The following is a 22,247-nucleotide window of genomic DNA, read 5'->3' on the forward strand; positions in this document are numbered from 1 at the left end:
TAATTTTCCCTGGTGAAATCCTTGGGGCTAGCATTTTTCTAGACCAAATTCCATCCTAATATCATTGCTGATTTCTTCGGTGATCTGGAGTAGTTGCTGGAGTTGCTTCTCGGTTCCCGCGTAGAGCTTGATGTCATCTAACTATATCAGGTGGGTGAGAGTGTGCAGGTTCTTCCTTTCTTCTTTGAGGTTATATCCATACTTGCTGCTGTTGAGCATATGGTGGATAGCGAGTTAAGTCCTAGACAGAACCACACTGGGCTAAGAGCATCTCCCTGAAAGATTCCTCTCCTGATGGGGATTGGCCTGGTTGTGATGTCCTCAACCTTAATGGTGGTGTTCCATTTCGCCATCGTTGCTCCCTGGAAGTTTGTCACTATAGGATTGACTCTGTAGATGTTCAGCGCTTCTATTAGCGAGGTACAAATCAAATTACTGTACAAGTCAAATTATTATATTAGGGCCACCCATTATTTCTAATATATATATATATATTGTCTGTAAATTGCGTGTGTTCTCTGGTCCATTTGCCTGTTTTGCTGGACGAAAAAACCCGAGTTTCTTGGGGGAAACCTTGCTATTTAACCTGAGACCGACTAACTCAGCCACGGAGTGAAAAAATCCCATTAAAGTTCCTCGCGTCATTGACGGGATATTAGCCAGGTATGAGGCACGGAGTCGAAGACTTTGCGGTAATCTCTGTAGGCTGTGTATAGGTTGCAGCACTTCTTGTAGGCTTGCTCTATAACCGCGGCGTTTATGGTTAATTGCACTTTGCATCCTTTGCTCATCCGCTTGCATCCTGCTTTGCTTCTTCCTCCCTGATCTCCCATTCTCTCATCTCTTGTACGTCCTTGGTTTTCTTGCGTTCTATTTCTATCCAGAGGGTTGGGCCTCATATGTTGCCCCAGAACTCCTCAATCGTCTTCCGCTCGGGTGGTCTGTTCCTTTCTTTCCCGTCTTCTCTGAGACTCGTAGAAGCCTCTTTGGCCCTCATCGAAGATTCTGTTGTTTATTTTCCTCTTGGAGCTTTCTTTGTATCGGTAGTCTCTTGCTGAGTGCGAGTAGGCTCTGTTTCAGTGTGTAAAAGTACTCTCCTATTATCTGATTTTTTGCCTCATGTTTGCTGTGGACGCTGTCTGTCTTAAGGATGCTCTTCCAATCAATTTTTTACTCCTATTACCCTGTTGGTACTGGGTCAATTGGCCTATCTTGACTCTTAATTCTTCTATCTTCTGCTGAAATCTTCTTTCTCAAGCTGGCGATTCCTTTTGTTTTTGGTTATTCTGCTGTTGGTCTCTTGTTTCTGTTTCCTTATTCCTAGTGGCTGCTATGGCAACACAATATACGGCCGCGTGGATGGCCTCCAGTGTTGAACCCTTGTTGTCGAGGTAATGTGATATTATTTGCCGATTGAGGTGGTCTGTGACACTCCACAGGGTTCTATTGGGCTTCTGCTTCGGTATCACGTGGGTCTTTGCGGGGTTCATTCCTTCGAATTTTGTTAGGGCTTTCTTTCACTCGTCTTCATTTCTGGATATCATGACCTTGTCTCTTTCCACTTCACTTGCTGTAGGTTGTATTTCTTCTTAGCCTTCCTCCTCTGGTTCCATATTGACCGTATTCTTTATCCTTTATAGTTGATCGCTCACGTCCTTCTTGATTTTTTCCAAGATTGCAGAAGCTATTCGGTTCTTCATGACGATGGTCCTTCTCAGGTCCGCTATTAGCTGTTCGGTGACCTGAACAGTCGCGAATCGTTCCAGTCACTTGTTTCTTGTAGTCTCGACCTGTATGCTGTCATATCAGTCTCTAGCTTCGTTATTTTGTAGCATGCTTGCATGATGTACGTATTCATTTCGATGCTCTACTTCACGCGTTGGCGTTTTCTTCCTTCCTGTGTGGTCACTAGCACAGTTGCGCAGGAAGCACTCCCAGTTGGTGGGGGCTAGATTGGCTTGCCTTTCTCTTGTGGTAGCCATACGGGGGATAGCGCCACTTGCTCCACTGTCTTCCTCGGGAAGGCAGCAACTAGTCATGCAACCCAGTGTTGCATGATTGCAACACTGGGGTATCTATCCGCCCACTGATGATAGGTCAACTAGCCTTGAAACGGTGCCGTTTGTGTGGTGGTATCCCCTGAGAATAAGTAACAATAATCGTCTCTATTGAAGCGTTACTTATTCGAAGTAGTGCAATACTTGTTGTGAAGGAATAATCGATGCCATTCATACTACTTTCATAGTTTTATTACGGATAAATTATGGTGATTTCACTGCTATTTTTGTAGTGTATTACCAATCGATAACATATTACGCCTTCTAGCGTTTGGTTTATCAAATATTGCTTTCGTACGGGGGGTTCGAAATCGAAAACTTTACGAATCCGAACTCTCGTTGCAAAATCTGATGCGTCCATCAGAAATCCAAAAATTGGAGAAGTAAAACCTTGGAGAAGTCATCGGCAGTTTATTTCTATACGCAACAGTAACAAGAAAGTCATCCAGCTAAGTCACCTTGTTAAGGTGGCTAAATTTGGAATTATTTTCTCTGCCAGCAGATGGGGGAAGGAATAATTGGTCCTCCTCCCCGAAGTTTATATCGAAAGTATGTTCTCGAATGTTATCTTCTACAAAGCGGAAAATTTTTATCCGTTGTTACCTCCTAAGGCTCCCTTCGTGGTTCCCGTCCTCGGTCTTTGCTTGTTTTTGCCATTAAGATTACTGAAATGAACTGAATGCCAAAGAGCAAAATGCAAAGCGAATGACGTAATTCGTTGAAAGGTGGTGCATCTTCGATGGCCCAAAACGCGTAAAGATTTTCTCGTCGGATCCTCGGACAGAATAAAACTTCTTTTGAGCAACGCGTTATTGCGATGCAGAGCAGCCAGAAACTGCCCCTGTAGAATCGCGTACGCATAACCTAAGGTTTATTTTTACATCACTCATAACGCTAACCCCCTGGGGTTAAATTAGTCGTAATCAAGAACGGGCTTCCAAAAATATCGAAAGAGCCAGTTGAGAAAGATCGCTTTTGTGCTCCGTTTCCGTCGAAATTACTGAACTGCGTGCGCGCAATACAACCGTCAACGTGGATGCAACTTCGCGTTCTTCCCTTAAAAGCGACATTTGTCGCTACCTCGAGAAATATATCTCACGTCTGCATTCGGGAAATGCGCGGGTCTAAACCCGTATGTGAGCGACAACTGACGCCCTCTAGCGCTAAAAGTTAAGATGAACGGAGTTTGGCAATTTCCCAAGCGCACGATGGGGTGGATTCTGTCATTCGGCAGCTAAACGCGTCTCTGCACGATGTCGACTGCTCGGAGCATACACACAGACGTACGCGCCCATTCTTTATTTATAATCCAGGGACAACGGGGGGGGAATAGTTCGGAGCGCACGCGCGACCTGTGACATGGTTCCGACGAAACAACAACACGCGGAATCGAGAGAGGGTCATTCACAGAACAAACAGAACACGGTGCGGATCTCGACCAAAGGGAGGGGGAAGTACTCCGGAAAGCAGACGTATTTCGCAGTGGGAGGGATGACGAGCGAGTGAGTGTTTCGCTGTTTGTGCCGACCCACGGAATAAGCTCGAACCATGAGGGGCGAACCCATGTCGCGGTGCGCCAAGTGCAGGTACTACTGTCGGACCGGCACCACGTTCCTGTTCTCGCACATCGGCCTATGCGGGCTGGTGGTGGGCTACACCATCATGGGGGCATTTACGTTCGAAGCTCTGGAGGCTGCCAACGAGCGGAACAAGAGGGACGAGATGAAGAAGGAGCGCGAGGAGGTTGTGCAGTCCCTGCAAAAGCTAACCCAAGACAGCAGCGTGCTGTGGGATGTCAACTGGACCGAAAACGCCACCGCCGTCCTTCGCAACTTTGAAATGAATCTCGTGAGAGCAGTCAGGAAAGAAGGATACGACGGCAACGATGACAGCCCTCTCCAGTGGAGCTTCTCGGGGGCGCTCTTGTACTCAATCATCGTCATCACTACCATCGGTAAGTGAACGCGCACGCAGACGGGTTTACAGGTAGGTCATGACCCTTACCGCTCACATTCCAGTAAAATTTCTTTCGTTGTCTTTTGACACCAGTTTGTGGTACTTTCAAACCCGTCATGGAGCGGTGTTCAACCAAAGTTATAAACACAAGATGTTCTCACCACAACATAAGATACCTGGAAACAACATAAACATCCAAAGATTTTTTTTTTTTTTTTTAGTGAGAAAAGAAAAAAAAAAAAAAACAGAACGAGTTTCCTCGTAAGAGGACCAACAGGGAAAGCAAAGAGTAATCTTTGCTTTCCCTGTTGGTCTGCCTTTCGATGATACCTCTGAGTCCTCGTGGGCGCTCCATCAGATCGTGTTATCAATTATCTACCTGGCCATTTCCTTGCAGCCAGTTTTCAACCTGGGGAACTTGGCCAAAAAGAGACGAAGTACAGTAATGCAGTGGGCAGAAGAATGGAATTATACGCGAATGACTGTATTCGTGACAAAACGATTAGCTGTACCTCCTATCATGGCAAAGTATGCACTGAAGGAAAGTTGCCACAGATATGAGGGAAAGAGTGAAGTGGGGAGTAGCGCTAATGCTGTAAATAAATAAATAATCTTTATTTGTCCTACCGTACTAAATAAGGTGTTAATAATAATGGTGAGTGACAAATTTCCTTCACGGCAGTAAATGCCAGGGGATTTATATAAAAAACAGTATAAACAAATATAAAATATAGATTCGTTAAATTTACACTGCATTTCTGACTTGACAGTTCACGTGCAAGTTGCTCAGAATAACAACAACTACCGAAAACACAGCAGACACTTGTTCAAAGAAGCACACAGTTCAGTACACACACTTCAAAAACGCGCACAACTGTTAGGCGACAGCACTTCGGATCTTCCATCAGCCTTTCGAGGTCAATTCCAATTTCAGATAAGCAGCAGATTGATTCCAACGCCTTGGCTGGTACGAACCTATCAGCCATCTTCAGTCTGTTTGCTTTCATCCTCAGAGATTTTGTGCCTCTTAAGGCCGATGGCGAGATGTGCCACTCACAAATCTGCCAGAAGCACGGTGAGGATATCACGCCGTCGTCATCTATAATTGAAGTCGTTTCCAGGCAATGATGTCTGGTAAACGCTGTAGTTTCAGTTGTTCCGCAAGCTGCGTGGTCCTTAATTGATGAGGAAGATGGTGCTTATTGTTGGCCCACTTCAGCAGCCAGAATTCAGTAGCATATATACTCCTAATGTGGGTGGGGGGGGGTAATAGATGCCCACAATTCAGCACCGTACACTATGGCCGAATACGCGGTTGTTTTTATGTATCGTGCAGTTGTCGCAGGTTGTCTGGCCGTCAATATATGACGTGAACGTAAGTTTGTTGTCAAAAATTATCCCCAGATCTTTATGAATGGTGATGGGAATTCTATTTATTTTTGGATATATGAGCATTGATTTTTTGAGAGAATACACCATCATTGCAGTCTTTTGCGGATTTAGGGCCAGTCAAAATTTATCTAAGTATATGAATAGCTCCATAAGCTATTGATTGATCTGGTCGCACACTGCACTATTAGACAAGGACGGTTGAATGATCGTTAAGATCTTAATGTCATCTGCGTACGTGTATATATCGTCCCTGCTCTCACAGAGCGGGATCATTCTGTGAACGGGATCTCACAGAACGGGATCATTGCCGTAAAGAGGACTCCGGATAAGACGCCACCCTGCGGAACTCCTGTTTGGATTAGTCGTTGGAGGATCAGACTGTATTCACCTCTGAGACTGAAAGATCAAAAAACACTGAGTTTTTCTGGATTAAATTGAGTCGAATGAGTACTTTGGAACCAACCAATAACAAAAGAGGGAAGGTGGCATCTTCCTGCCTCTTATTAAGTAGGGTACTTTTTTCGCTCGAGTAGTACAGTAGAATATTGTCTAATTGCACGCATTCAAAGTGGTCATCATCAGTGTTAGTATTTGCAAAATAATGCAGGAAGTAAGTTTATACAACATCAAAAAATATATATATAATAAACACTTTTAACTTACTTCGTTTCTTTTAAACTGTTCAATCCTTTAAATTTATCGAAAGTATCCTCTTCCACAACACCAGAAGCTTGTTCAAACAATCAACAACTCTCTGGGTTATTGATTGTTTGATTAATTGATTAATTTCCGTGCATCTATCCTTGGCCAGTTTACATTTATGTCCCCTTATTTAGTAATAGTATTAGCAATGGCCACACGGTGCAAGGAAGCCTATGGCTTATGCCGCATAAATAAATAAATATAAATAAAAAAATATATATAATAATAAATATAAAATAATAATAATAAGAAGAAATTTAAAAAAATAATAATTAATTAATAACAGAAAAGGAAATAGACAACCTAACTGTTTCCCTCCTCCCATAGGTAATTTTTGAATTTCCCCAAACTGTCAGCCTCTACAGCCCATCATGTAGGTAACTTATTTTAGTAATTAATAACTCGCTAGATACAATAAAACTTCTGCAATCCAGTCTAAACGTCTCCTCCCCTTAACTTGAATTTATGGCCCCTAGTTCTAGAATCATTTATAACCGTGAAAATTTCGAGCAGTTTACTTTTGCCTCTCAGAGCCTTAAACACCTCAAACAAGTCTAAGGTACCTACTCTCCAAGCTCTGCAACCCACATATTCGAAGTTTTTCCTCATATGGACGCCCTTTTGCTGATCGCAGAAGGCAAGTTACCCATTTCTGGACCGTTTTAAGAAGGTCGATGTCTTTCTTTAGGTGCGGTCTCCATACTTGAACACAGTGTTCCAAGTGTAGTCTAACAAAAGCCTTATATAATGGGATTATGACATCGTTAGCTCTACTAGAAATTATTCGATAAATCATCAACAGTACACCGTGGGCCTTGTAACCTGTCTACAGTGCTCGAAGAAATTCATGTCTGACTGTGTCGTAACACCTAAGTTCTTTCCTCCACTGCTGACTTTAATTCAACTCCACCAATTGTATAAGTTATTTTGGGATTACTGTTCCCCAGATTAATACCTTACACTTTGCTGGATTAAAGCAAAGCTGCCATTTTTCTGACCATTCCTGAAGTCTCCCTAGGTCACTCTGAACAAGCTCTTCTTGGCAGTGATTATTAACTCCTCTACCAATCTTTACATCATCTGCAAATTTAGACATCACGCCCACTATGACTTCATCGATGTCATTTAAGAAAATCAAAAACAATAGTTGTCTCGGTACTGATGTACCGGGACTATTGTTTTCCCAAGGGGTTTCCCAAGGACAACTATCCTTGGGGAACCTCACTTCTTACATCAATCCAATCTGAGGAATAACCATTTATCACACCCCTCTGCCTCCTTCCCTGAAGCTATCCAGCTATCCATCTAAGGATTTTCCCTGCGATTCCAACCTGTTTCAGCTTATAAAAGTAACCGCTCATATGGGACTGAGTCAAATGCTTTGTTGAAATCCAAATAAACAATGTCAAAATTATTCCCTAAATCCAGCTCTGGAGTGACCCTATGGAAATAGCGAACCAGATTAGTTAAACATGATTTTTCCTTTACAAAACCATGTTGAGTATCTTTCAGAATTCCATTTCTATCTAAATGATTCTGAATTCCACCCTTGATCAATGCTTCCATGATTTTCCCTGGAAAGAGTTTCTGTACGAACACAGAAGACAAGGTGGAGATGAACTTTTAGAATAGGAGCTCCCCAGAAACACACACACACACACACACACACACACACACACACACACACACACACACACTGAAGTTAGACTAACCGGCCGGTAATTTCCCACTTCACTCTAAGAACCACCCTTATGTATTGGAGATACATTCATTTTCATTTATTTACACACACAATTTTTTGTATATTTTAAACTTTTGTATATTAATTTATATATAATTTTAAATATACCTTCTCATGTGTGAACAGTGTGTGTGTGTGTGTGTGTGTGTGTGTGTGTGTGTGTGTGTGTGTGTGTGTGTGTGTGTGTGTGTGTGTGTGTGTGTGTGTGTGTTTTGCATTTTTGGGTAGCTCCTATTCTAAAAGTTCATCTCCACCTTGTCCTCTGTGTCCTACAGAAACTCTGTATAGCGGGCCTTGAAAAGTGTAAATGTTTGGGTGTAAGATGTTAGTCTAGTCTGTGTTCTGTTTCGTGTCAGGCCACTTTTCCACCAGGGAGCAGCCAACAGCTGGGTAGCTGCAGCCTGGTGCCCAATTTTAACACGAGGATCTAGGCCTGGGTCTGTTGTTTCCTGTGATGTGCGAATAAACACTAAATCCTGCACCCACTGGAGGATGAAGACTGAAGACTGACCCCCCCCAGTCTTCAGTCTCTCTTTCCCCTCTAGCTATCTCACAACTAGCGCGTTTGACCCTTCTCAAAACTACACGAACCCCACACTCAAAAGTTTTAACTCTACCCTGCATAATTTATATCTCTTTCGGCATGACCAAATTTCTAGCGTTTGTCCTCTTCTTTTTTTTTTTTTAGGATCCTAGCCACTGAATTCTCAGGAAATTAGGTGGCAGGACCTGCCAGAATAAATATCTAAATACTGGTGTACCTGGTCTGCCTCCACGAGGTATAGTGTGGGCAACAGTGGGTTCCATTAAGGGCCTAACGGCTAAAATTCCAGATGAACAACGGTACAAAACATTACGCAGCACAATATCCATATACTTTTAATGCTCTGGCCTCTACATTGTTCTGTATCACACCGCAATGTATACTACACGGTGATGGGGGAAACTCCTGGTGCAGTTAGAGCCTAAACACACTATACACTCACTGGAGGTAGTGCAATACCAGTGGGTGATTGGAGTTATATTAGCACCTTTCCAACCCAACGGAATCGCTCCCGAGTCCAGTGATGCTCTCATAATTAGTTTCAATGGTTCAATGCACTCGCTTGCCGCCTCTCTTAAGATTATAGGGTATATTCCATCAACTCCAGGAGCCTTACTGGCCTGTAGGCTCGAAAGTTTTTTCATTAAATAAACGTGAAATTTAAACATCATTAATTACATTTTTTTCAACTTCACTCCCAGAATTTCTCATTGACGTAAAAGGTTTTTCTTCTGTAAATATCGATTCAAAGTATCTGTTAAGTTCACCTGCAACTTCAGCTTAGGTATCTAATAGTGTCCCACGTCCATTACATAAGGCCCCCGATCTGGTTTGTCCTTTTCTTCATATTTGAAGAATTCCTTATCCCCCCATCTTTGCTGTCTTTGACAGCGATTTCTCATAATCTACCTTTGCCAACCTAACCCTTTCTGTGGCATTATTACAGATCAATTTGTAGCTGTTATAGGTTTCGGTACTTTTTATTGCTTTGTACCTTTTCCATGCTGTCTTTTTCTGTTCAAATAATCTGGCAATTTCCTTATTCATCGAACTTGGAATCTTCCTCGTGGAGTATTTTTTAAATGGTTTATAAGCATTCAAGGCTTCTGTGATTAATGTTTTAAAGGTATACCATAATTCAATTGTATTCGCTCTCTGTGAGATATCTACCCAGTTAATAGTTCTGAAATTATAACCCATTCCTTTGCCTTTAACTACTGCTACCTCTCTCTCTTTTCCCTTCTCTTCGCCTTTAACTACTGCTACCTCTTGTTCTTCATCGTCCAACGTAGAACTCTGTGATCACTTCCTGCTGCTGGTTCCTGTACTGTCAGCCCTGTTATGTCATCTGATTCATGTGTGATGATGAGGTCTAGGATATTCTTTTCTCTAGTACTTTCCCTGACATGTTGATACAAATAACAGTCATCTAGTTGATTTAAAAATTTTGTTCCCCATGTCGAGTTTCCTTCCCATTTACTCCAATCAATTAGAGGCAAATTGAAATCACCCATAATAAGACATTGACGCTTACTTGCCCATTCCATTTGCATGTAGAGGCTTTCGTCATAATCTTTAATAATCACCTGGTCTGTAGATTACTCTCACTCTCATATCTTTGATTCCAAATATCTCACACCATACAGATTCTATACTAGCATGCGAAACGTCTGAATCCGGGAAAGCCTTCTTCGCGCTCAGGCTGATTTTGATAAGAAGCTTGACCCCATCATCTCTTCTATGTACCCTATCCTTCCGAAATACATTATTCATACCGTGCTGAAACAGTGTGTTATTATTAGGAGTCGGAATTTTATGACCTTAAAAATATCAAAACATGATGAAAACATGTCATTAAATTTAACCAAATACAGTATCACCTTAAATATGACTAAATTTACCTTGACGTACCGTATAAATGATAATATTTACTTTTTTTTATTCTTTTAAGTTGTAAAACGACTTGTTATACGAATTTCTAACAAGTAATATAATGAAAATATCACAATTTGCAAGTTTTTTTTTTATATATATAAACATTAAAATATGTTTTTTTAAACATACAAAAATCAAAATGTATAGGCTAAGGTACTAGGCTACTAACAGTTAAGTTGCTAAGTACTTTCCTTACCAGCGATACCCACTCCAAATGTTTTGGAGTTAATTTCCTTCTGTCATCTGCTAATATTCGCTTGTAAGCAGAGAAGGACCTCTCAACATAACAAGATGTGATCGGGGCAAAATTAAAGCCTTAATGACATCGGGAGCTAGAGGAAGTCCTTCAACTGCCGTATCCTCTAAAACTTGGGAAATTTTGCATATGCGAAAAGCATACCAAAGGACCCTACAGAAATTATGAAGGAAACAACACCTACACAACAACGGAAACAAAACGGTACAACAGAGGGACTTTATTCAAAAATGGCAACATAGCACTGAAACTCAGTGTGTTATTATACAGATACAGATACCATGATACAGATGGCATCACTGTGAAAGATGACTCTAGCAACAGTTGCATGATTAGTTTCATCCAGAACTTTTGAGATACGATTTAGATGGTTCATCTGAATCAAGCTTTCCAACAATAAAATTAGCTATGTCCTTCACAATCTGTGGTTTCATCAACTGAACCCCACACACACACACAGCTGCTTCCAATATCTTCGCGAATATTGTTTAAACGCTGCAAGTAATAAGTAAATAAATTAATTAAAATATAGCCTACACAGCGTTCAGTCTTTTGGATTTTATTAATAATAAATTATTTAATAAAATCAATTAGAGCATACCGATTTATAGCAGTCCTCAAGGGAATTTTTCCGTAACGTTGATTCGTCAGGAATTTTTTGGGAGCAGCATTTTTTCAAGAAGCTTTTGAAGACCAGATTGTTCACTTTGTTCCAAGGAATGTTTGCGGCAACCATTGAAAAAAAAAAAAAAAAAAAAAAACTGCTGTGTAGTACGCACCCCTGAAATTCTCCTTCTCCTTACGTTCGCTTCGTGCAGAGCAGTAACATTATGCTGTTGTAATTGGGATACTTTTGCGCACAGAACCTTAAAAATGTATTTATATATTTATTTAAGATTATTTATAAAAATTATTATTATTTTCCGATTTATATGAAAAAACTAAATATGCACGAGCATTAAATTTGGAATGTCCATATATCGAAGTATCCAAAAATAAAAATGATGATAGATCTATTACCAGGTAATTAATTTACTTAAATAAACTAAATGCAACAAGGCATAATATTTAAGATTCTATATAATATTGGCTTAGATACACCATAGATAACTCTTAAAGAACAACTACGATAGTACTGTGAAAGGCATCATTTCGTCTGTATCTCACAGTGTGCTCTTCCTTCAAAACGAGTTGCCCATGTATTGCACTATCTCGAATAAGTATCGCTTCACTAATAGAGAAGACTGTTGTTACTTGTCTTACCACCACCCACCGATGAAAAGCCAACTAGCTTTGAAACGGTGCCGTCTGGGTGATGGTACTCACTGAGAATAAGTAAAATAGTCTTCTCTATTAGTGAAGCGTTACTTATTCGAGGTAGTGTAATTCATGGGCAACTCGTGAAGGACGAGCACAATATGAGATACAGACGAAATGATGCCTTTTGACGCTGTTATCGTAGTTGTTCTTTAAGTTATCTATGGTATATTAATTAATTTCCGTACCTCTTTATTGCACGCGTTGCAATTTTCTACTGTATAAAATAAGTTGAACGAATAATTCGTTGAGCTCAGTACAAGGCAAAACTACTGTAAAGTTTTAAATTATAGCTAAAATTACGCTACGGTGTGGTTGTGAGTGACTAAAGAGCCAATCAAAATAACTTTGGGATTTAGCAGCTCGTGCCCGCTCACGCTGGAATGTGAAACGATTAAATGAAAATCATTTAATAATTTTTTTTAGAAATATATTTTAAATCAATTTGATAAATAATTTGTGTATTATCGTAAGACGAAATATGAAAGTTATGTCAAAAAGTATAAAATATGCTATTAAATATGATATTTCATATATTTTTGGAAATAATGTGTAAAATAGGATGAAATATGAAATTAGAAACACGCTTCTTTACGATCCTCAGACCATGTAACATGGACACACTAAGTTTCATGTCTTCACATCACAACGTGACTATTAGACGGTCTGAGCGAGGGTTGCATGGTTTTGGTCCCGGGAACTTTACTTTCTCATCCAGAAAACCATATGAATGAATATGAAACGAAAAATGAATATGGTAATACATAAAAATCCGAACTCTAGTTATTATATATACTGTATTGTATTTATTTGTGTGTTATTGTCTCGAAAACAGAATGACACCATCAGTATTTAGTTCACTGAACACTTTTAAAGTCTTGCATACCAATAGTAGTAGTAGTGGCACATGATGCAAGAAAGCAAGTGTAGGAGCTTATGCAGCATCAGCCAAAAAAAAATCACACCATTCCCTCCAAATGCCTGTCCAGTTCCTCCTTAAATTTATTTAACCTATCAACTTCCACAACGACAGATGGAAGTTTGTTCCAGCAATTAACCACCCGCTGGCTAAAGGCAAATTTCCGCACATCTATTCTACATCTGTCCTTTCTTAATTTGAACTTATGTCCCCGTAGGTTGGTAATCTGAACAAGTGGAAGGATCCCATCAGAATTCAGCGTGCTCAACCCATTCAAGGCCTTATAGACCTCAATCAGATCACCGCGCAGGTGCCTAGTCTCCAGCCACTGCAATTTGCAGAACTTAAGCCTCTCTTGGTAAGAGAATCCCTTCATTCCCCTCACCAATCATCAACATTTCATTCTCCGCTACCATGAGTTCCATACACCACACAAATATTAAGTTATTCCGGAATTAATGCTACCCAAAAGGAGTACCTCGCATTTATCAGTGTTAAATTTCACTTTATAGTCATCTGCCTAATTTATCCAGGTCATGTTGGAGTAGCATACCACAACTGCTATCATTAACTACCTTGCTAATCATTAAACTTGAGATGCTTTCATCAGTATCGTTAATAAGTATTAAAACCAGTGAGGGGTACAATGTTGAAAAAGGGTAGTTAACGAAGAGTAGTGGCTGGCTGGCCCTTATGGGAGCACAATGGTTATTATCGCCGTTCTTCCACACTGGATGGAAAAGGCTTCAGTTTAAATCCCTTCAATAATGCCAGGAATTTTTATAGGCTTTTATCACAACGTGACTGTTAGACGGTCTGAGCGAGGGTTGCATGGTTTACCAAAGCAATGTACTGATGTCACGTGGCCCTAGCACTTAACGTACACCTAATAGTAGTTTCATCCAGCATTGATAATGACTCGCTTTCTTTTTCCACTTAACCAAACCCTTTATCCATAGCAACAACTTGCCATTAATGCCACACTGCTTCAGTTTGCACAGCAGTTTTTTTATGTGCACACTATCAAAAACTTTCCTTCAAGTCCAAATTTATGATATCAAAATTATTTTTTGCATCCAGTTCTTTTGTTTTGTGACCACATTATGGTATCCAATCAAATTGGTCGAACAAGATTCCCCTTAAAAAGAACCATGCTGGGTTTGAAGTATATCTGCATTCCTGTCTAGATGATCCTGCACTACTTCTTTTACCAGTAACTCCATTGTTTTCCGTGGAACATAAATCAAGATAAAAGGCCTGCCATTACTTAGATTCCCTTGTGTGAACTATATTTATCTCGGGCGAGAGTAGCACGGTTTTTACTCCCGGAAAATATGGTTTTTCATACAGCAAATCACCCACAGAATACAAGCAATTTTTACAAACATTATATACGGCGCAATTTGACTAAGTTGCTGATCAACTTCAAATCCTATAACCGCAGTTGCGATCTAGCTACATTTGCACTCTACAGTCCATAGGAACTTCTCCTGAATCAAGGGACGCTCTCATTATAATGGCCAAAATCTTGTTTACCTCTTTATTGCTTCTTTTAATATAATTGGATAGATTGCATTAACCGCATCTGCCTTATTTACCATTTCTTTCGACAACATCTTCCAAGTTATCATAAAATCATTCAGCTACCAGTTATAACTGTGTACTTATTATCATTATTATCTGTTTATTGCTTTGCTCAAGAACTATAATTAGCATTAGCATTAGTAGAGGCATTTGATGCAAGAAAGCAAGCTTATGCAGCATCAGCCAAAAAAAAAAAAAAAATCACTTCCACTTCACCCCTCTCTTCGTTCAAAATACCTGTCCAGCTGAGCCTTAAACTTATTTAGGCTATCAACCTCCACCACAAGGGATGGAAGTCTGTTCCACCAACCAACCACTCGCTGGCTAAAGGCAAATTTCCGCGCGTCTATACTACATATGTCTTTCCTCAATTTGAATTTATGCCCTCTCAGGTGATTATTCTGAGCGAGAGGAAGAATCCCATCAGCATTGAGCATGCTCAAACCATTCTGTGATTTATACACCTCTATCAGATCACCTCGCTGCTGCCTAGTCTCCTGACACTGTAATTTGCAAAACTTAAGCCTTTCTTCGTAAGAGCACCCCTTTGTTCCATTCACTAATCTTGTTGCCCTTCTCTGTACTCGTTCCAGCAGCTCTACATCCTTCTTGAAATGAGGCCTCCAGACCTGTATACAGTACTCTAGGTGTGGCCTGACCATTGCCTTATACAAATGAATAATCACCTCCTTATCCCTGCTAGAAAAATTCCTATATATCATTGACAATACACCATGAGCTACTCTTGCAGCCCGTCTGCACTGCTCAGAGAACTTCATATCTGCCTGCACAACCACCCCAGGTCCCATTCATTCTCTACCACTGTCAGTGTAGTACCACAGAGTTGATACATTGCTCTGGGGTTGCTGTTTCCCATGTGTAGTACTTTACATTTGTCAATGTTAAACTTCATTTGCCACCTCTCAGCGCCCATCTGCTCAACCTTTCCAGATCCTGTTGCAGCAGCATAGTGTCAGTACTGTCCTTGACAACCCTGCCGACCTTTGTATCGTCTGCAAACTTCGACATTAAGTTTGATATACCATCATCAATATCATTTATAAATACAGAAAACAATAATGGATCCAACACTGAGCCCTGAGGGACTCCACTAATAACATTAGTCCACGACGAGCAGTGCCCATTCATTACCACTCTCTGTCTACTCCCCCTCAGCCACCCCTTTATCCTCAGCAGCAATTTGCCTCCAATGTCACACTGCTCCAATTTGTGCAGCAGTCTTCCATGTGCAACAGTATCAAAAGCCTTTCTAAGATCCAAGTATATAATATCAAAGTTATTCCCTGCATCCAGTTCCTTTGTGACTGCATCATAGTATCCAATCAAATTGATCAGGCAAGAATTCCCCTTAACAAAACCATGCTGGGTCGGAGCTATAACTGAAGTCTTGTCTAAATGATCCTGCAGTACTTCTTTAACTAGTGCCTCCATTAATTTTCCTGGAACAGAAGTTAAACTCACAGGTCTATAATTGCTTGTGTCAGCCTTTGATCCTTTGTGAATTGGTGTCACATTTGCACATCTCCAGTCCATGGGTACCTCCCCTGAGTCCAAGGAAGCTCTCATAATTATGGCTAAGGGTTTGCTTACTTCCTCTGCTGCCTCCTTTAATATAACTGGATAGATCCCATCCACCCCGGGTGCCTTTCTTCTGTTTATCTTCAACAATTTCTCCTCCACTTTACTCTCAGTTATTACAAGATTCTCAAGCTTACTGCTAGAGTTGAATACACCTCTGGCATTCCCCTCGCTGAATAACTCCTCATGTGTGAATGTCGATGCAAAATATTCATTTAGTTTGTTAGCTACCTGAGCAGGATCATCAACAGTTGACCCATCGATATCAAGTGGACCAATCTGATTCATCCCCTTCCTTCTAGAGTTTACATAAGTAAAGAACTCTTTGCTGTTTTTCTTTGCATCCCTTGCCAAAGATTTCTCGTGATCTGCCTTCGCCTGCCTAACCTCCTTTGTAACTTGGTTACAGATCAACTTGTATCTATCATAGGCTTCTGTGTCACGTGTTAATTTGTATGTATCCCATGCATTTTTCTTTTCTGCCATATGCCTCATCAGTTCATCTGACATCCACTTAGGCCTAAACCTTGAACAATATTTCTTAGTTGGTATGTAAAGCCTAGTAGCTTCCAAGATAAGTTCTTTGAATGCTTCCCATTTTGAATTTGCTGTTGGTAGCATCATCAGTTGGTCCAACTGTATAGAATTTAAATACTGTCTCAGTTCATCGTAGTCGCCTTTACGAAAGCAATAACTCTTCCCTTTACCCCTAATGGTAGTTACCTCTTTGAGTAAATCCCACTTCAGCACAATGTGATCACTGCCACCTAGTGGTTCGTTTATCTGCAGATTCTTAATGCACGAAGAATCACTACTGATAATCAAATGAAGAGTATTACTTCCTCTAATTGCCTCCCGAACATGCTGATGTAGAAAACAATCATCCAATAAATCCTCAAAAGCCTTGCTAGTGTGTGAGTGACCAGCCTCCAAATTCCAGTCAATATCTGGGAAATTAAAATCCCCCATTATAAGACTCTCTGATTTACTGGCCCACTCTATTTCCCTGTACAGTTTCTTATTATACTCATCAGAGTCATTAGGCCTATAACTCACTCCTACTCTCAATTTTGATCTCCCAATGCTTATGTCACACCAAACTGACTCAACACTGCACTGTCCAGCGATGTCCACTGGCTTCACTTCCTTGGATTTTATGTATTTCTTAACTAATAGCATAACCCCTCCTCCCTTCCTATCCAGTCTATCCTTTCTGTAGACGTTGTACTCCCGAAATTGCAGTTCTGCATTCCTTATATCTGTGTGACACCACGTCTCTGATATCCCAACAATATCTGCCTTTGATGTTTTGAGCAATACCTCAAATTCATCAAATTTATTTACTAAACTCCTAGCATTGGTGTACACGCAAGTATACATGCACCTATTTCTATTCTTAGCTACCCTAATACAACCCATGTGTTTACTTGTACCCTAATGATTCCCAGCAGTCTCTGAAATATCCTGAATCTTGTTTTTCAGGCTTCTGCTCATTCCAATAGAAGCAGTGCAAGAATCTCTTTCACCTCTGCCAGTGGCTACTGTTAATCTATTCGTCTTTGTATCCCCCCAAGCTAGCAGTTTTCCGACCCATCTAACACTGCCTCGATAGCATCAGCAAATATTCTTGCACCCTTTCTATTTAAGTGTATTCCATCACTGTAGAAGTAATCTCTCCTGTTAACAAGTACAGTCCAGGCTGAAAAAAATTCTATCCCTTGAGCCTTGCACAATCTTTCCAGGGGAAGATTGTCCAGGGCCGAATTGATCGACAAGGCTCTCATCATATACTCCATCCTATCGTGTCTGGGCAGAATTGCAGACACCTTCAAATTCAACCCTATTTCACGACTTTTTTTTCAACAGTGACCTGTACTTGTTAAGCAATTCTGCCGGTCTCCTACTCTTGATATCATTAGTGCCAACGTGTACAACTACATCACCTTTTGTGCCCTTAAAAGATGATAATTACTCTACAACGTCATCAATCTTCCCCTGGCAGACATACCCTGGCCCTGTTTCACCTATCCTTTTTACAAAGCATATTCCCCGTTTCCCTGACAATAGAGTCAACAAGAACTACTAGTTCCTTTGGGACCAGCGCATTCTGCCTTGGGGGTTGCTGCTGTGTTTCACGATTACCAAGTGCAAGCTCTGGCGTTGATGTGGGCAGCTGAGAGCTTGATGGGCCCCTCAATTTAGTTCCTTCGAGGGCATCCACCCTGTCCTTCAAGCTCTCATATAGGCCCATAAGAACGCTGAGTTCTTGCCTGATTTCGATACACTCCTTGCATCGTTCACACACAAAGACATTCCCCATGGCAATATCATGTCCCGTACCTGAATCCCCAACAAACATCATGGAAGCTGTGCATTTTAGAAGGCTGTGATTCAGAAGGCAACTGCCCCCCCTCAGTTCTCCTCTGAGCCACAGCACTTCCATTAGCTTGAGCCTTTTGTTTTGATGCTCTGGTCTGAGTCATGATTACTTTTAATTTAAATAAAATTTTAGTTTACAACCCTAAACTTATCTCCCAACACAGTTATAACGGGATATATATATTTTTTTAGTGTGAAGTATTAATTATCTCCGAATTCCCTTTATATAACTTCCGTATCAGTTATGTATTAATTAATTTTGTTACGTTTGTAATCTAAGTCGGTATATGTATTTAGTTAAAAGTGCAATTTAAATGCCAACGAAGTTCAACAAGTTTAATAGATTTTACCGATTGCTGAAAATATTATAACCTATACTATACTAACGCCATCAGGTTCGATATATAACGATCGTATGACAAAGACAAGGCGGGAAGTTACGAACGGTAATCTATGGACACTTAAGTATTAATTAACTTTCAAATCTCGCTGTCTCAATTCAGAATAAACTAACGATCCTTACTAGGTCTGTAAGCTACTTACAAAAAATAATTTGATGTAAAAAATATTCAATAAGCGGCTAAATATGGCAAAAAAACTTCTCGTTCAGCGGAGTTGTAACTTGTAACACGTGGATTTGATACCCTTACCGATACTTTTATGCAATTACAAGGCCGAGTAAAGAATAAATACACCAGATTAATCAGAAATATCACAAAATAATGCTATACTACTAAATTTAAATCAAAAGTTTTAGAAAAACAATAATTTCAAATCAATAAATAAGAAAAATCCACTTAGCGGCTTTGAACACGTCTGGCCCCTACTAGCCTCGTCAGCAGACTCCTAATCACCCCCTTCCCCCTGAACGGGAGATGGCTCTTGAACTGGCCAGGGAGGCGATATTTGCATTCAAAAGTTAACACAGGAACATGTGTTGAGGGTTACATGGAGCAATATGTATGCTAAAAAATGAATAGCAAATGCTTAGAAAACGGTACTCACCTTGTATAAATCTTGTATAGCAATATGTATGCTTAACCTTAAGGGTACAGTATTTACAGAGTTTTTTTTATTTTCTGTACATTGTAACCATGTAAATGTCATGTAAGGTTTAATATAAAATGTTAATCTCCAAGATATTAACAACACTGTTGTCATACGCTGTGATTCCAAACTTGGAGAGGCAGTGTATAAAATAGCGCGTGTATAAATATGACAAAATCGAAGTATGACTATCTCGGAGAATTTTAACTCATGTTTACTAACAGTCATTGTATACTGTACAAGTGTAAAGTGAACTTTGCATTGTATATACTGTACAATGCGCTGTTGTGTTTGTTGTTGTTGTAGGGTTTCAGAAAGAAGTATCAGCGACTAAGGCCATACCGTTCCGTGTATAACTGTCTGTAAATTGCGTGTGTTCTATATTCGATTTTCTGTTTGCTGGATGAAAAACCCGAGCTTCCTGGAATAAAAAACCATGCTACCCTCGTCTGAGACCCACTAACTCAGCCAAGTTGTGAAAAACCCTAACTCCTAGCATTGTCGCTTTATGGGTATTATTGCATTAGGCAATCATGTAACCATTCACTGCCTGCAATAAAGATATTAAAAAAAGGCCCATAAATTCCTCAAGTCATCGACGGGACTCAAAACTCATATCTTTTCCAACTGGTGTGGGGAAGACGGTGATTCTTCGAACTGTGCTACCCACGAGGGCACAGTTGGATTCGGACTCAGGTCTTTACGTTAAATACGGGTCTCAGACGAGAGCCGTATGTAACGCCAGAAAAACACGAAAATCTGTCTGTTCCATTGAAATTATTAATACTATCTAGTATAGTTAGAGTGGTGATCATAACTAGTTCAGCAATATAAAAGCTACTGCCGTTTCTCACTCTGAACATTATTAAATACATTTCTATAAAATATTTAAGGACAAAGGCCTCATGCTAAGAGGTAGAATGACTAACATGTAGGTTAGTGCAAATGCATCATTTTAACTTAGCTATCTACCAAAGTAGTTAAATTAATTAATTAATTAAATTGGCATCGTTTTGGTTATATCTCATATTGTGAATGCCTTCACAACGAGTTGCCATGGTATTGTACTACCTCGAATAAATAACACTTCGCCAGTGAAGAAGAGTACTGTTATTTATTCGAGGTAGTACAGTACCATGGCAACTCGTTGTGAAGGCATTCACAATATGAGATATAACCAAAACGATGCCAATTTAATTAATTAATTTAACTACTTTGGTAGATAGCTATGTTAAAATGATGCATTTGCACTAACCTACACGTTAAATACATTTATTTATTTACTTAAGACAATGGAAACTTGAATATGCCTTGTTTAGTATTGAGGTGGACACATCGTGGAAAAATATCTACCACCAAACTCAGAGACCAACGATTAACGAATAATGTTAAAATCAAAAAGATGATAGATGTACCAGTTAAGTCCTGTAAATAAAAATGAAAAGCCACCACGAAAAGGTTCCACCAAATTCTTGAGGCATCTATGGTCTTGTTTGCTAATTATATCCACGGAACACGGATTTAATTAGCAAAAGCATATTCAACTTCTGGAGATGCCTCCAAAATCTGTCTACAACTCCTAGACTCCACCAAAGGAAGCTCCCTTACAAACAAACAAACTATCACACAGAGGTTCAGTTTATGTTAATCACCATTAATCAAATTACGGTTGCTTTCATATTCTTACAATTTTGCGTTTTTATGTATAAATTGCTTATATTTACTGTAGGCCATGTTGGACCGTACATAATATGCCTGTAAATTGCATGTGTCCTGTAGCCGATTTGCTGAACAAAAAGAGTTCAACATGTTTCACAACTACATGGCTGAGTTATTCGGCCTCAGGCCGAATAACTCAGTCACAACATGGTTGACTTTCACAACATGGCTGAGTTATTCGGCCTGAGGCCGAATAACTCAGCCATGTTGTGAAAAAGACTCATAAAAATTCCTGGTGACATTGACGGGATTCGAACTTAGGTATTTTCCACGTTGTGTGGGGAAAGACAGTGATCAGCCAACGGTGCTACCCACGAGGACCCTAGTTATGCTTCCGCAAAAAGTGATGATTTTATACGACTTTCATGCGCGAACTGAGACAATTTCATTTCTGCGCATTAGCCACAATGTCGATTTATCTGTCCAACATCATCCAGCGCATAACAACAAACGTCATATCCAGTGCTTCAACTACAATATACGGTCAGGGCCGGATTAAGGCACGAGCTAGTAGAGCCCTTGCCCGGAGCGCCATTCCTTAAAGAGTGCCAAAAACAGAAGAACAAGGAGGCAAGAAATATATTTATATATCCGTAGTAAAAGGGCTGAAAAATCTTTCTGCCCGGGTTGCGGAAATACTTTGGTCCGGCTCTGCGTATGGTGTGTGAATAGCCGATGTGGCATGTATTAAAAAGATGGTCGTAATAAAAATAAACAATAATTTCCGGGTTTCTATTGGTCCGATTTTAAAGAAATTTGGGACAGCTGTACAAATTTCTCTGAAAGATCCAAATATAAAAATCTCGTAAAAATCTGGTAGCTAAGTTGTTTAATTCAGATGGGCAGGGTGAATACAATTTTGCATATACGCTAATATGCCTAAAAAAAAAAAAAAAAAAAATACTTGGGGAAATATTAAAAATACATTACTGCTTTGAAATGTATTCCAGATAAGTTTGTCAGGATTAAAACACCGGAAACATTGCTTAAAAGCAAAAGCCAGGGAGCGAAAGTAAGAAATTAATAATTTAACTACGCACATATTAGAGATGAATTACTCTCATTAAACAAACTTTACTGTTTGTCTTTACAGTAACTGG

The 22,247-nt window shown here is 40.0% G+C and overlaps 1 protein-coding gene across 1 annotated transcript in view; it reads left to right on the plus strand.

Annotated features, from left to right (window-relative positions):
- The first annotated feature begins 3,409 nt into the window (after positions 1–3,409).
- LOC150085133 (potassium channel subfamily K member 18-like) overlaps positions 3,410–22,247 on the plus strand; it is an 83,645-nt gene continuing 64,807 nt past the window's right edge. Inside the window, exon 1 of the mRNA XM_090373888.1 lies at positions 3,410–4,011. Within this exon, the coding sequence (XP_090230014.1) occupies positions 3,606–4,011 (406 nt within the window). The 5' untranslated portion in view covers positions 3,410–3,605. The remainder of the gene's footprint in view (positions 4,012–22,247) is intronic.

Source organism: Mastigoproctus giganteus, chromosome 5, assembly GCF_048544385.1.
Source record: "Mastigoproctus giganteus isolate SK-2022 chromosome 5, ASM4854438v1, whole genome shotgun sequence".
Lineage (NCBI taxonomy): Eukaryota > Metazoa > Arthropoda > Arachnida > Uropygi > Thelyphonidae > Mastigoproctus > Mastigoproctus giganteus.